The sequence below is a fragment of the Bison bison genome, unplaced genomic scaffold, assembly GCF_000754665.1.
Source record: "Bison bison bison isolate TAMUID 2011002044 unplaced genomic scaffold, Bison_UMD1.0 scf7180017864370, whole genome shotgun sequence".
In the NCBI taxonomy this organism is placed as follows: Eukaryota; Metazoa; Chordata; class Mammalia; order Artiodactyla; family Bovidae; genus Bison; species Bison bison.
Window position 1 is genome coordinate 541,053 of NW_011494942.1, and position 14,781 is coordinate 555,833.

A 14,781-nucleotide genomic window follows, 5' to 3' on the forward strand; every position below is an offset into this window, starting at 1 on the left:
AAGCACAGGCCCTTCTGGATGGACAAGGGGGCTGGGAAAGGAGTCCCTGGGCTCAGACTTGCCAGATCAAACTTTTGATCACTTTCTTCCTACAAGAGAAGGGTGGTATTTCAAAGAACTTTCTGGAAAATCCTGGACAATGGGCACAGTGCCCATTCGTTTTTGGCATGATGATTTTGAACACGGGACATGATTCTTCTAGTAGCACTGTTACAGTGGTGAAAGAAATATACCAACACCCGCTGCCCCTCCCTTGCAAGATCCTGTGTAATTAGGCAGCTCATCTCATAGCTTTACATCTTCTTTATCATCTTTCTGCAAGACTCCACATCACCCTTGCCATTTAAGAACTGCAAAAGCCCCTGCATTTCACCCATTGGTGGCTGTTTTCCATATGCTTCTACTAAGCATTTTCCTTGGGAAGCCTCAGCCCTTTCATCACAATGCACCCGTCCGTCTCACATCGTCCCATCCCCTGGGTATATTTCCACTTTCAAAGCAATGAGGTTGTCAGAGTCAATTGGTATTTAAAATCTAAATCAAAAGAAAATTTCCTTCCCAAACCTCCCTGGCTCTTCTTCCTGATTTGGTTTGTTTTAATTATGTTCAGTTGTGGTCATAAATCATGGAAACCAGGCTCTGTGAGCAAATAATCCTCGTGTCAGCCAGGTCAAATTAACTGTTCAAATTTTATGACAGCTTTTCGCATGTTTTATTAAAACTCGGATCTTTCTGTATAATGATAACTCTGTGTTATGTAACTCGGCCAAAAAGAAATCAAATTTATCTACCATGTTTCCTGCAGGTTCCTTTGGGAACTCTCCCAAGTGGCATGGCCATCTAGGCATGAGAGACACAGGCAGGCAGGATGACCTTGTGAGGTACAGTGGGAGAACCCCCAGATTCCAGCCAAGGCTTCCCTAATGTGGGTGCCCAGGGAATGGTAGGGAGGGACTCTGGGACCCCTGGAGGTATCTGAGGGTAACCGTCTGAGGTTGCTCCCCTCCACCATATCTGCCTTAGTAACTAGCATATTTGAGGACTTTTCAGTGCTCTGGTGTCATTGTTCTGGACAGCTCTGGACAGGCCTCTACACGAGGAAGGGGTCAGAAATGAGGCTGGGTTTATAGTTGGAACATTTTGCCCAGTTCTTTTGAAAACTATTCCCTCTGCCCTGCTCAAACCCTTCAGTGGGTCTCCTTCCCCTCAAAAGAGAATTCAGACCCCTTCCCATGGCCCCTCAGTCCTGACGCCTTGCTCCTGACACATCTCCATGATGATCTCATCCAGTGTCCCTGTTGCTGACAGCCCCAGCCTCCTCCCAATTCTTGGAGCTTATCAACTTCTTTTCTTGCTCAACTCAGGCCCTTTGCACATGCTGGTCCCTCTTTCTGTAATGTGCTTCCTCTCATGATTGCCAGGGCTGACCCCTTGTCATCCTTAAGACTCAGCCTAAATGTTATATCCTTGGTGAGGGCTGTCCCTGAGCACCTCACCTAGAGTCAGTCTCCTCGCTGTGGTCTCTCAGATCTCAGTAATGAGTTATTTTCCTTCACGGTATTTATCACTGCCTACAATGAGTTCATTTATTTTTTGCCTTTTGGTCCATCTCTTCTGCTAGAAACTTCATGAGGGCAGGGACTGTTCCCACTGTACCGCTGCAGACCCAGCCCTTAACACTGTGCCTCATATATTGGTGATGCTCAATAGATGTGATGTGTTGAATGAATAAATGAATGAAATAGGTTTGTGTTCTTGGCAAACTGATTTGTGATCTTGGTTTCCTCTTTCTTGAAACTATGAGGTATGGGGCATTCATACTAATGGGACTTTGGGAACTTTTTAAGTCCACACTGGTTTCAGTGCCTCTAAAGGGGTTGACCAGGACCTCCCTCCTTATGCCCTGCTTTCCCTCACTGCCCAAAGCTGCGCCCTGCTGGCTGCCTCCTCACCTCTGACTTTGCTCTGGCTTCTTTTCCTCATCTATTGCGTTCCCTTAATTGTACCCTCAGTCCTCCAATTTTTCCTCCTTGTGCAGCTGACCAGGGCCACACAGGACTTCACGTACCCCCTCTCCTCAGGGACTTCTGACTCTGTGTCTGCCCTGGTCTGCCCCTTCCCTCTGCTCTTCCAACCCTCTGCCCTTTCTGCTAACCCATCCACCAACCTTCCCTGAGCAGCCCTCTCATACTTTCTACCCCAGGACTTTCAAAGGCTTGTTTTCTACAGCAGAGTCCAAATTATTTACCCCAGCATCGAAGGTCCTTCCTGCTTTGTCCTTGATCCACATCTAGGACTTTTTAAATGCTACTATTTTCTGGGCTATGAGCACATCCTAAGCACCTTTCTCTGGGCTTTTCTTGTCCTCTGAACATAGCACATTTTCCTTCCATCTCTGCTTGTCCAAGTTAAGCCCAGCTCAAGGTCTGCGTCTCCCATGAGGCTTTCTCTAATTCCCTCCTCTTCTGCCCCTGAAATCCCAGAGGACTTTACCTCTCTCCGACCAGGCACCATACTTTGCCTTCTGTTTTAGTAACTACTTAGTGTACAGTTTACATACCATTTAGGAGTGTTTCTTCCTAGGCTGTAAACTCCTGCAGGGCAAACACCAGGGCTTAGTCATCTTCGTTTCATCTCAAAATATAGCAGGTTCCTTCAAACACAGCTGAAGCCTGGCAAACACTCGTCAATACCAGTATGAGGCCTCTGGGAGTGCTGTGCCCGGAGAGGATAGGCCTCTGATTTTAATTCAGCAGAAACAGATTCAACTGGCCAGAGTGAAACCTGCGTTGAATTCAAGTCCACCAGAAAATGAGGGAAAATCTACTCCATGATAGGAAGGACAGCTTCCTATTAAAAAGCTGCCATTTCTTGAGCACTTAGAATGTGCCAGACCTGTGTTAAGTGCATGAAAACATAATCATATTTAGTACCATTCATTCATAATTAATTATGTAATACAGATAATAAGTGAGCACCTACTCTATGCTACACACTGTGCTAAGTACTGAGGATACAACACAGAGCTTTTCATTTTGGTGGGCTATCCTCCACACAAACCCATTAGCAGCTCCATTTTATGGATGAAACACTATGGTTTAGACTGGTTAAGTGACTTGCTCAAGATTAAGGTGATAAATGATGGAATTGGAATTTCAGTCCCAGTTAGTGACTGTTAGATCTGTTTTCTTAGCCACCAAGCTACATAACATGGTATCAGTATAATAGGGTCTTTAATTAATATTTATCATTAAAGTATGTAGTGTACTATATTTAGACTTATGCTACTCAACTCCAGACTGGCAGCATTAGCATCTCCAGGGAGCTTGTTAAAATTTCAGATTTTCAGGCCCTACCCTAGACCTACTAAATTAAAATGTCTTGGGGTGGGGCCTGGGATCTCTGTGTTAACAATCTCCGTGTTATTCTTATGTTTGTTAAAGTTGGAGAAGCACTGGTGAAGACCATGGTTTATACATGATAAGTGAAAGTGTTAGTCACTCAGTTGTGTCTGACTCTTTGCAACCCCATGGACTGTAGCCCGCCAGGCTTCTCTGTCCATGGGATTCTCCAGGCAAGAATACTAGAGTGGATGCCATTCCATCCTCCAGGGACTTTCCCGACCCAGGGATTGAACCTGGGTGTCCCACATTGCAGGCAGATTCTTTACCGTCTCAGCCACCAGGGGAACCCAAGTTTATACATCTGACTTATTAATGATAAAAGCCTTTCCATCCGTTTGCTTTCCTCAACTTTGGCTTTAGTTGCGCCTTTCACATGTTGTAAGGTTTTACTCTCGACAACTGTAGGGTGATGGTCATCTTACTTGGTACCTGTTAAGGTTCAAGCAGTGCACCCCTCCCTGCCCACCCCCTGCACCACCAGCTTTGTGAATGAGCCACTTTTTTTAGTAAAGGGGCCACAGAAAGAAAGAGAGGCTGAGGACAATGAAGGAAGCAACAGGGATGCTTCTCTAGAGTTGAAGGCTGTTCACAATGGGGACCAGGGTAGGGTGTGGTGAAAATGCAGGGCTCCCTCACCTTGTGAAAAATGAGCTCCTTACCCACCCCTGCCCCCAGCCCCCGCAGCAGGGAGATGGGATTCTGTGTGGGCCTGTTGAGACTGATTAGGCTGGTAAATGGCCTTATCCAACATCTTTGCAGTGGGGCCAGGAGGAAGAATTTCTTCACTGAAATCGTGCTGCCTCTAACACACCATCAACCCAAGTGAAGGGACTAGAGAGGGGGGCTGTGAGATGGAGGAGCTTAAAGGAGGGTGTTGAATATTTCAGCAAACTGTCAACTTCAATGTATCCAGGCTGCATCTGTTTTTGATATCAGGGTGCTCTGGGGTTTCCAGTCAGCCAGTTGCCTAGTAACACTTGTGCTACACTGAGGACCAGGCAGTTGAAAGTTTATTTTTGTCCTGAGTTAGTTGCTGAAGATTGAATGTGATCTGGTAGCCAGAGTAATATTTCATTTTTATTCATGAGCTGGGGAAACAAGCACATACTTACAGGGAAATCAGCGTTGTCCCATTGAATGCATGACTTTGTATTTCTTCAAATCCATTTCCATATAGTTTTCTGAAGAGGGAGGAGAGAGATTTTAGAAACGAAAGAAACACAGTTTGGAATCACACAGTCTTCTTTCTGTGACATTTATTACTAAGATAATTACTGGCATTTATAATACGTAGCTCAGTTTTTCTAGCATTTTAGATCCTCAGGGCCCACTGAGATGAGACTGTTTCCTTGCTCCAGTTTACTTCCATCTCCACCACCAGCACCACTACTAATCTGTTAAATGGTTGGTAATAAACACTTAATAAAATATATGCACAATGTTCTGCATATATCTTATGAGTTAATCCTCATCGTCATTCCCACCATTCGGATCAGAAACCTAAGCCTTCGTGTTGCCGTGCAGCTTGCTTAAGGTCAGAGAAAACAGTGGCAGAACTGGAACTGGAGGCTTGAGCCATCTAACACTTAAGTCTTCCCTCTGGCTGTCCAGGCCAGTGTGGGTGTATGGGCTTTCCGGATCACTGAAAGCTGAGGGCAGAAGAAGGCTCCAGTACCGAGTTACTGTTTCTTTTTCTTAGATGAGTCTTTGGTGTTAGTGATGCCATATTTTGTTCCACAACCAAGATTTCAGGGTCTGTGAATAGTTATTTAAGACCCCTTGGATAGTGACATCAATTTAGTTGGGTGCAATCAGCATTTAACAAAATGAAATAGAAGAAACCGGAAAATATTAGAGTATGTTGCATGTAATCAGGGCAGTGCTGTTTATGACATTTTGTGCCACCACTGTTTATGTTATGTACATAAAAGTATATGTATACGTGCATATATATTAGTCTGCCCAGACTAAGACTAAGACTCAGTTCTAGTCTGAGTTCAAAGACGCCTTAGAACACAGACGCTGGGAAATGTTAGAGCCAGAAAAGAACTTGGAGAGGAGCAAGGCGCATCCTTTCGCTTTACAAAGAAGGAACGGGGCTCAGAGAAGAAAGTGGCCTGTCTAAAGTCCACAGTTGGTGGAAATGAGACCAGAACACACTTTGACTGGGGCTACTTCTAGCACATCACTTTTGCTGGTTGATGTGCCTTTTCTTCCCTGAAATATCCACATGGCCCCTCTTCCTCCTCCTATAGAATTATGTTTAATGTTATGTTCTTGGTGTGGCCTCTCCTGACTGCCCTATTTACCACCCTTCCCTTCCGCAGCATTCCAGCATTCTCCCTCTCCCTTCTCTGATTTACTTTATCAGCATCTGACCCATGATTATATTGTTGTCTACCTCTCCCAGCAGAATGTAACCTTTATGAGAACAAAAATTCAAATTATTCTGTTCACTACAGGATTACCTGTATGTAGAACAGTGCCTAGGACCTGGGAGGATTACAGTGAATATATGTTACATGAATTGAATGGACAAATGGTAATATATAAGATGAATTTCTCAGTGTAAACCATAGCCAACCAAGTTGGAAAGCCACAGTCTCAAATGGAAATGTTTGTGTATGTTCTCCATAAACAATGGCTTAAGACTCAAGTAAGAAAGGGCTGTGGTGTGACATAAAATTAAGCTTCTGCATCTGGCAAGATGCTCACTTTGCTTTTCAGTGTTGCTGGCAGCTGCATGGGCTGTGTCAGGGACAGCCTGGAAGGGGTGACGTGACAGTCTCCCCCTACTCCTCAGGTGGCTGCTGTCTGCAAGGTTTCTCTGCTGCTGCTGCTGCTAAGTCGCTTTAGTCGTGTCCGACTCTGTGTGACCCCAGAGACGGCAGCCCACCAGGCTCCCCCGTCCCTGGGATTCTCCAGGCAAGAACACTGGAGTGGGTTGCCATTTCCTTCTCCAATGCAGGAAAGTGAAAAGTGAAAGTGAAGTCACCCAGTCGTGTCTGACTCTTCGCCACCCCATGGGCTGCAGCCCACCAGGCTCCTCCGTCCATGGGATTTTCCAGGCAAGAGTACTGGAGTGGGGTGCCATCGCCTTCTCTGGCAAGGTTTCTCTAGCCTTTGTTAAATAAAACTAGCACAGGATTTCACTTCATTGTATCTGTCTGTGTGTAATATGTATGTATATAGTGTGTGTGGGGGGGTGGGGAGGGTCCCTTCCTTTCCATCAACACAGCTGAGACAAACCAGCATATAAGTAAATATAGGTGGGACTCAGTGTTGAAGCATGGTATTTAGAGACTGAAATTCAGAAAATATAGAGATTACAAAATAATGAGTTCAGAAATTGCAGGGGATCGTATTTAATTCATTTTGTAAACCGCCCAGATCTCTCATAATGCTATTATCTAGCAGGAGCTCAGTCAACAGGCTGGCGGCAGCAGTAGCCTTGCCCTGCCACGGGAGAAAGAGCCTTGTCTGGCTCCCTCTGCTCTCACAGTTCTCCTGTTTCCAGTTTCACACATGAGCTCTTAACTGTTTGGTAATGGATGATCGGATGCCATTTTCAATGGTTTCCTTCACCATTTATATTGTAGAATCTGAGGGGATTGGTATTTGGATTACGTCTGTTGTCTTGTGCAATTACACACAACCTTCTTACCTCCTCCACACAATCCCACTAGAATTCTCTTTTTCTTTTACACTTTGTCACCCGCTTGTCATCTTAGGGGCTGAATGCCTTTATAATAATCTCTTTTAGATGAAGAAATCATACCTGTCTCTTCTCTGAACTTTTGAAATTGGATCTTTTAGAGTCTAGTCTACTGTTTGTCGAATCTGCCTCCTCCATCCATTGACTCAGCATCATCTGGAGTTGCTGGCCAGAAATTCAGACTCAGACCTACTGACGAGGTGCCCTGCAGACCTAGAGTCAGAACCTGGCTGTGGTAGCCAGTAACATGCACATTTTTTGGAAGTGCGTATTATTTTGTCATGAGTTACTTTCCTTTTTAACAAGTAATTATCTTTTGGCTGCACTGGGTCTTCACTGCTGTGCACAGGCTTCCTCCAGGTGCAGCAAGCGGGAGCTACTCTAGTTGTGGTGCACGGGCTTCTCATCGCAGTGGCTTCTCTTGCTCTTCTGTGGAGCACAGGCATGCGGGCTTCAGTAGTTGTGGCTCCTGGGCTCTAGAGCACGGGCTCAATAACTGTGGTGCACAGAATTAGTTGCTTCGCGGCATGGGGGATCTTCCCAGGTCAGGGACTGAACCCATGTCTCCAGCATTGGCAGGCGAATTCTTAACCACAGTGCCACCAGAGAAGTCTGCAAAGGCACTTTCATAGCAAGCTCTCCCAGTGAGCTTTGGGCATGCCACTTTGCGACCCCTTGCCCTAGGCTGTATGTAATAGGATGCTGCAGCTCTCATTGTTTTCATGGTGCAAATCAGATGGTCTGTTGGACAGCACTGAGTCCAGAGTCTGGTCCTGCCTTCTTAGTGGTGGAGCTCCATTGTAGGAAAGGTAGTCCCTGCTGTGCTTCTTGCAAAGCAAAGCTGCCAGCACTTGTCTGAATGCCCAGTCCTTACCACTTTTGATACATCTTAGGATCTTCCAGTTGACTTTTTTGTGGGGCCTACAGTGCCATTGCTCTAAGCACAGCCTTGCAGGTAAGTCTGAAAGCCCCAAACCCAAGCCTTACCTGCCCTTGAATCCTAGCTCTACTGCTTATGAACTGAGTTGCTTTAGGCAAGTTACTTAACCTCTCCGAGTCTCAACTTCCTGATCTGAAAATAGGGATGATAATAATAGTCTTGAGCTCAAAACACTGTTGTATAGATTAAAACAATATACATACATTAAGTGCTTAGAACTAGGTTCTGGAACAAAGTAAATGCTTAGTGTGTTGCTCCTATGATAATTATTATTATCATATTTAACAGTGGCTTCCAGATCTCTGGCAGAACAGAGGGAAAGATGTCCCTTTCCATGCTCTGAACAGCCTGTCCTGAAATGCAGTGACCTGTTAAATTGAACTGTCATTCTCCTCTGCTGAGGTGGGGGCCTTTAGTCTCCTGGATGGAGCAGGTCAGCTCAATGGCCTGGGCTGCTCCAAATGTACTCATTCCCTGGGGGCCCTCAGCCACCTCTGGTCTATGTTGGCATCATTGCATTTTTGTACTTGAACATTTTTCCTGTCTTAAAAAAAATTTTTTTTTTTTATACTCTGGGTTCTGCTTCTTCCAACTTTCCAAAGAATCTGGCTCACTATTTCCTTTTCAGCTGCTGTTCTTCGGCTCTGTTCTTAACATTTGCAGACAATAGAATGTGCTGCCTTGTTTTGATTAAATGAGTGGAGAAATTACAGATGTGAGTGGAAAACCTCATGCTGTCAGCCTGCAGAATGCTTTAAATGCCCTTTAAAACATCTGGAGAGTCACTTCAGATCGTTTTCTCCAAAGCATCATGGTGTCAGAATTAAATGAGGAGGGCTTCCTTTGCCTTGAGGATGCTGTCACAGGCATAGAAATGAATTTTTCTCTCTCATCTATTACAATAACTGCACCTTACTTTAAAGCATTGTCTAGGTTCTCTATTCAAATGTTAGAAATTGTGACTCAGAAAGAGTGGCACCTTTTTATTCAAAATAAGATTCGGGCTTTAGAACTTCATCACAGATGACACTCTAATTCTGAATGCTGCCTTATAGCAAACCCTAACTATTCCTGGGGCTTTAAAAGTATTTCTGGGGTTATAGTAGCAGTCTCAGACATTCTGCCATAGTTCCCACTCAGATCATGAAGCCAACTTGTTTTTGAATGATTTCAAAGAAGAAAGCTTAGCTTAGGTTTATAGATCCTCAGGGTCTCAAAGAGTGCCCCCACTGAATGGGGAAGTATCACATACCTTAGGATCTGGGGTCCTCCCATGTCTTTATTGAGGACACAAGATACATAAGATCCATGTCCTTGCATGCTTAGTCACTGAGTCGTGTCTGACTCTTTGCAATCCCATAGACTGTAGCCTGCCAGGCTCCTCTGTCCATGGAATTTCCCAGGCAAGGATACTGGAGTGGGTTGCTATTTCCTCCTCCATCCATGTTCTTGAGAGGATCATAATCTCAGTGAGTGAAAACATGAAGTAATGAAAGAATAATACAAACCAGGAGACTTTCCCTGTGAGCATGTGTGGTGTGCAGAAATGAGAAGTCTTGGAGAAGTTCTCTGGGGTTAGAGAAGTCAGAGAAGCTGCATGGTGGACTCAGACCTTGTGGAATCACTAACACACTCTTCTAGAAAATCTGCCCTGTGGTGGTATATCTGTAAGCAAATTTTTATCAGATGACCATGCAAACACCATCCTAAAGAAGGGGGATCCTAAAATCACCACTTTCTTCTTATAATACTTTGCTGAAATCCTTTTATATCTGAATACTTCTTCATGCATGAAGACACTGCTTCAGTGGGGGCCCTGGCAGTGGTCGTGTGGATAACTGTCTCTGGTCACTGCTGGATGCTGCCATGACCCTAGTTTTGGATGTTCATCAGAACTCTCCCATATTTGTGGGACTCACATTCTCTGTAGCAAGGAATTCCTCCCTCTGATATGAGCACACCTCTTGCTTTTCAGCAGTACTGAGTTTTTATGTTTCCCTCCACTACGGCCAAGTTCGTGCCAGCTTACCATATGCAACAATAAAAAGGTGACATGCATTCAAAATAATAATGATAGCAATGGAGAACAATACATTGAATAACATTTTTGAAAAATCCATGTTTTGTAGTGATACTTAAAAAGAGAGAAAGAGAGGAGAATGAAGAAAAAAAACCCCTTTTTTATACAGAAGAGTGCTGGCTGATAAATGTAGAGGAGTGATACATTTAAAATTACCATTTTATAGCTCTCTATAATAACTGAATAATGAATGAATGCTGAAACCATTAGGTGAAAGGTTGTTGGCCAATGGATGGTCACATGAACTCAAAGTATCCCATGATGGTTTGCTGAATTATGACAAAGGGAGAAACATGCCCTTACAATGAAGAGGTCTGGCAGTACCTCCACAGCCAAATGGCCAAGGAGTGGCATCGCGTGACATGATGCACCTCCTGGTCTGATGCAGAGAGAGACATTTAACATCTAATCAGGATGTTAAATGTTGGAGTATAGTTGGAGGAGTCCAGACAACTGGCCTAAGCCCTCAAAGGAATTTGTGTTTTGCAGAGCAGAGGAAGTCAGGAGGGCAGTTCTCAGGGGGTGAGGTTGGGAGGACTAAGGGACATAACAGCAAAAATGCTATGGATAATGTTTGAATTCTGAGTTTTAAAAAAAATCTGTCAAAGACATTTTCATTTGAACACAGACTATAAGTTGGATGATGTCATTAAATCCATGTTGATTTTCTTAGGTGTAATGGTGTTGTAGTTCCAGAGAATGTTTCTGTTTAGGGAAATAAATGCTGAAGTATTTGGAAGTATCATGTCTATAAACTTCTTTTGGATGGTTTGGCAAAAGGGAAATGTGTTGTATATATTTACATATACAGGATGGCGTGGATGTGGCAAGACGATGATAGTAGGTGAAGCTAGGTGAGATGTGCAGGGGTGTTCATGGTGCTGCTCTTTCCTTTCGTCAGTGGAAAGACAAATGAAAAGTGATTCTATTTGTCAGTTAAATTTTTCAAAATAAAAAAAAAGTATTTAAAAAGAGATGATGAGACACGTTTTCATGATGGTGTGAAATAATCGGCTTGCTAAATATGAGCTTTTAAGTGGTGATACAGTGTGGTTGTCACAATGTGACTGAATTGAGTTTGCACGAGGAGGTATGAGTAGTCCCATTGGAAAGTTTGTCGCGGGTCTGTGACTTGGCTTAAACCAGGTGGACTTAGAGCCAGGGCTAATGCCCAGGCTTTTCTACTTGAGGGCCCAACAATCTCCTCACTGCGGCTCATCGAGGGTGCAGCCAGGGATCTTGTCCTCCTTTGCCGGGCCACCCTTCTCTGAAGGGTCTTAGAGAATTGATTGCCATGACCTTTCCTTCTCTGTGAGGAGTTCAGATGTGAATCAAGGTTGACTCCTTTTTTGAGCCTGGTATGACAAGTCATTTAGAATATTGTAAAGGTGGTACAGCCAAATCCTGCTCATTCAGGGTGGGGGGCATTTCAAGGTAGCCTCTTGAGGAGATTTAATGAAAAGCAAATGGCTTTAAAGGGACATAAGAGCATAATGCATAGTTTTAGCATTAGCCCCACTGAGCTTCTCCAGCATCAAGTGAAGTGTTTTGTTTTCATTAAAAGAGCTCACAGTTGGTAAAGATCTGGGCGGGGGGAGGGCAGGAACCCTTCCATAAAAAGCGAAATCTCAACTACAACTAATAATGAGAAGAGAAGGCTTGCCTTCATTATTTTCTAATTAGAGAGTTGAACTTTATAGCTGAGGAAATAAGGTTTTCCTCTTTGAATGTAATACCCTTTTCCAGCGGGGTGCTCCACATGATTCTTCATGTACAGAAAGGCCCATTCAGCTGAGAATAAGTGCCAAGCAAATGACTAATCACTCCCTTCCAGATGAAGGGCCAAGAGTGAGGAGGGAGATGGAGGCACAATCCCTCATGGGCTCCCTGGGCGAGATGGAGCTGCAGTCCTCGTTAACTTCAAAAGTGGGGCAATTAGGCCCTGCTGGTAGGCACTATTCTTCTTAAAATCATAACTAAAATAAGTTAATGGCCCCTAATAAAAACACTGTGCAGCTCCTGTACACTGTACAAGATGCTGAAATGTGACGTGTGAGAAGAAATCGTTGGTTTCCCCTTGGGTTTTGTGAGGCGGCCCCATCGTGTGAACTCATAGAGCCCCATGGCTTATCTCAACATTCATTTTCTTATTGGTCTTCTTCCCCATCTTCTGTTCTTCCTCCCATTCTCGTTGCACTCCTCTCCCATGGCTGTGCTTATATCTGGGAGGAGTACTTGCTACTGTTTTCCTGATTACTTTCAGATTTAGGTCAGAATCAAAGGAAGTCTTGGCTATTTGTGATCTTTGAATAAAAGCTCTTCTACTGAGTGGTTTCTTCTTAATACTTTTTTTTTTCAGGGTTATTTCTTAGCTGTTAACCCCTTAACCCTGCATTGAAAATGCTCTGCAATCCAGTGTTTCCTCCACCCCCCCATTCATCTAAATGTCTTTTCCAACTGCCAATAGATATGCCTCATCCTCTTTTCCTCCTTCCCACCGCCATGCTTTTGCTCATGTTCACTTGGAATGTTCACCCCCTTTTTCTCTGTATATGGTACCACATTAATGGTTAAGACCATGACTCTGGAGCCAAGACTGTCTGAGACTAAAGCTTGACCTGGGGTGAATTACTTAACTTCTCAGTGTCTTGGTTGCCTCATCTAAACATGGGGTGGACAGTCCCTACCTTGTAGGGTTGCAAGATTTAAATGAGTTTTTTAAAAAGTACTTTTAAACAGTGTAGGCATTTAATAGGAGAAGGCAATGGCACCCCACTCCAGTACTCTTGCCTGGAAAATCCTGTGGACAGAGGAGCCTGGTAGGCTGCAGTCCATGGGGTCGCATAGAGTCAGACACGACTGAGCGACTTCACTTTCACTTTTCACTTCCATGTATTGGATAAGGAAATGGCAACCCACTCCAGTGTTCTTGCCTGGAGAATCCCAGGGACAGGGAAGCCTCGTGGGCTGCTGTCTGTGGGGTCGCACAGAGTTGGACACGACTGAAGTGACTTAGCAGCAGCAGCAGCAGGCACTTACATAAGTGCTATATAAATATTAGCCACTTTTATCATATTTACTCATACAGGTGCCACTGATTCTGCAAGGTCTCACTCAGGTCTGCAGCCTGACTTCTCAGCCTAAGAGAACCTCTCCAAGACTTCTCATTTCTGTGTACCACACACTCACAGTGAATGTCTACTGGCTTGTATTATTCTTTCATGTTTTCTCCCATTGAGATTGTGAGCTTCCCAAAGACATGGGTCTTATATGTCTTTTGTGTCTTCGGTAAAGACATAGAAAGACCCCAAATCCTAAGGCATGCAGTGCTCTGTAAATGCCCTGTTCCTGACAGGGGACATGATGAATGAGTAGTTCCTGATCCATAGGTGATGGTGAGTCAGAAAGGCTTTATGAACAGCTAGAAGAGCTACAGTACCTGAGGGAAGTGGAGGAGTAGAAAGACTCTAGAGAAGTTTTTCTAGGATCTAGACTCCTTTCTGATGTGTAAGAGATGCAAAGTAAGAATTTGAGTTATTTTGAAATTATTTCTGGTTGCTGCTCTGTATTCTTTTGATTGCAACACTCTTGAGTCCAGGCTGTATTGGCCACAGTTTTGTAACATGATAACTGTATGTGTAGAATTATACTTATGCACAGTAAAAGCAAAATGGCTGTCTGGGGAGGCCTTACAAATAGCTGTGAAAGAAGAGAAGTGAAAAGCAAAGGAGAAAAGGAAAGATATAAGCATCTGAATGCAGAGTTCCAAAGAATAGCAAGGAGGGATAAGAAATCCTTCCTCAGCGATCAATGCAAAGAAATAGAGGAAAACAACAGAATGGGAATGACTAGAGATCTCTTCAAGAAAATCAGAGATACCAAAGGAACATTTCATGCAAAGATGGGCTCAATAAAAGACAGAAATGGTATGGACCTAACAGAAGCAGAAGATATTAAAAAGAGATGGCAAGAATACACAGAAGAACTGTACAAAAAAGATCTTCATGACCCAGATAATCACGATGGTGTGATCACTCACCTAGAGCCAGACATCCTGGAATGTGAAGTCAAGTGGGCCTTAGAAAGCATCACTACAAACAAAGCTAGTGGAGGTGATGGAATTCTAGTTGAGCTATTCCAAATCCTGAAAGATGATGCTGTGAAAGTGCTGCACTCAATATGCCAGCAAATGTGGAAAACTCAGCAGTGGTCACAGGATTGGAAAAGGTCAGTTTTCATTCCAATCCCAAAGAAAGGCAATGCCAAAGAATGCTCAAACTACTGCACAATTGCACTCATCTCACATACTAGTAAAGTAATGCTCAAAATTCTCCAACCCAGGTTTCAGCAGTACGTGAACCGTGAACTTCCTGATGTTCAAGCTGGTTTTAGAAAAGGCAGAGGAACCAGAGATCAAATTGCCAACATCCACTGGATCATGGAAAAAGCAAGAGAGTTCCAGAAAAACACCTATTTCTGCTTTATTGACTATGCCAAAGCCTTTGACTGTGTGGATCACAATAAACTGTGGAAAATTCTGAAAGAGATGGGAATACCAGACCACCTGATCTGCCTCTTGAGAAATCTGTATGCAGGTCAGGAAGCAACAGTTCGAACTGGACATGGAACAACAGACTGGTTC

The 14,781-nt window shown here is 44.0% G+C and overlaps 1 protein-coding gene across 1 annotated transcript in view; it reads right to left on the reverse strand.

Annotated features, from left to right (window-relative positions):
- Positions 1–14,781, reverse strand: part of LHCGR (luteinizing hormone/choriogonadotropin receptor) — a gene marked incomplete at its 5' end in the record, with an annotated part of 61,882 nt that overhangs the window by 16,628 nt on the left and 30,473 nt on the right. The window contains one exon of the mRNA XM_010856037.1: positions 4,517–4,585. Coding sequence (XP_010854339.1) covers positions 4,517–4,585 — 69 coding nt within the window. The remainder of the gene's footprint in view (positions 1–4,516; positions 4,586–14,781) is intronic.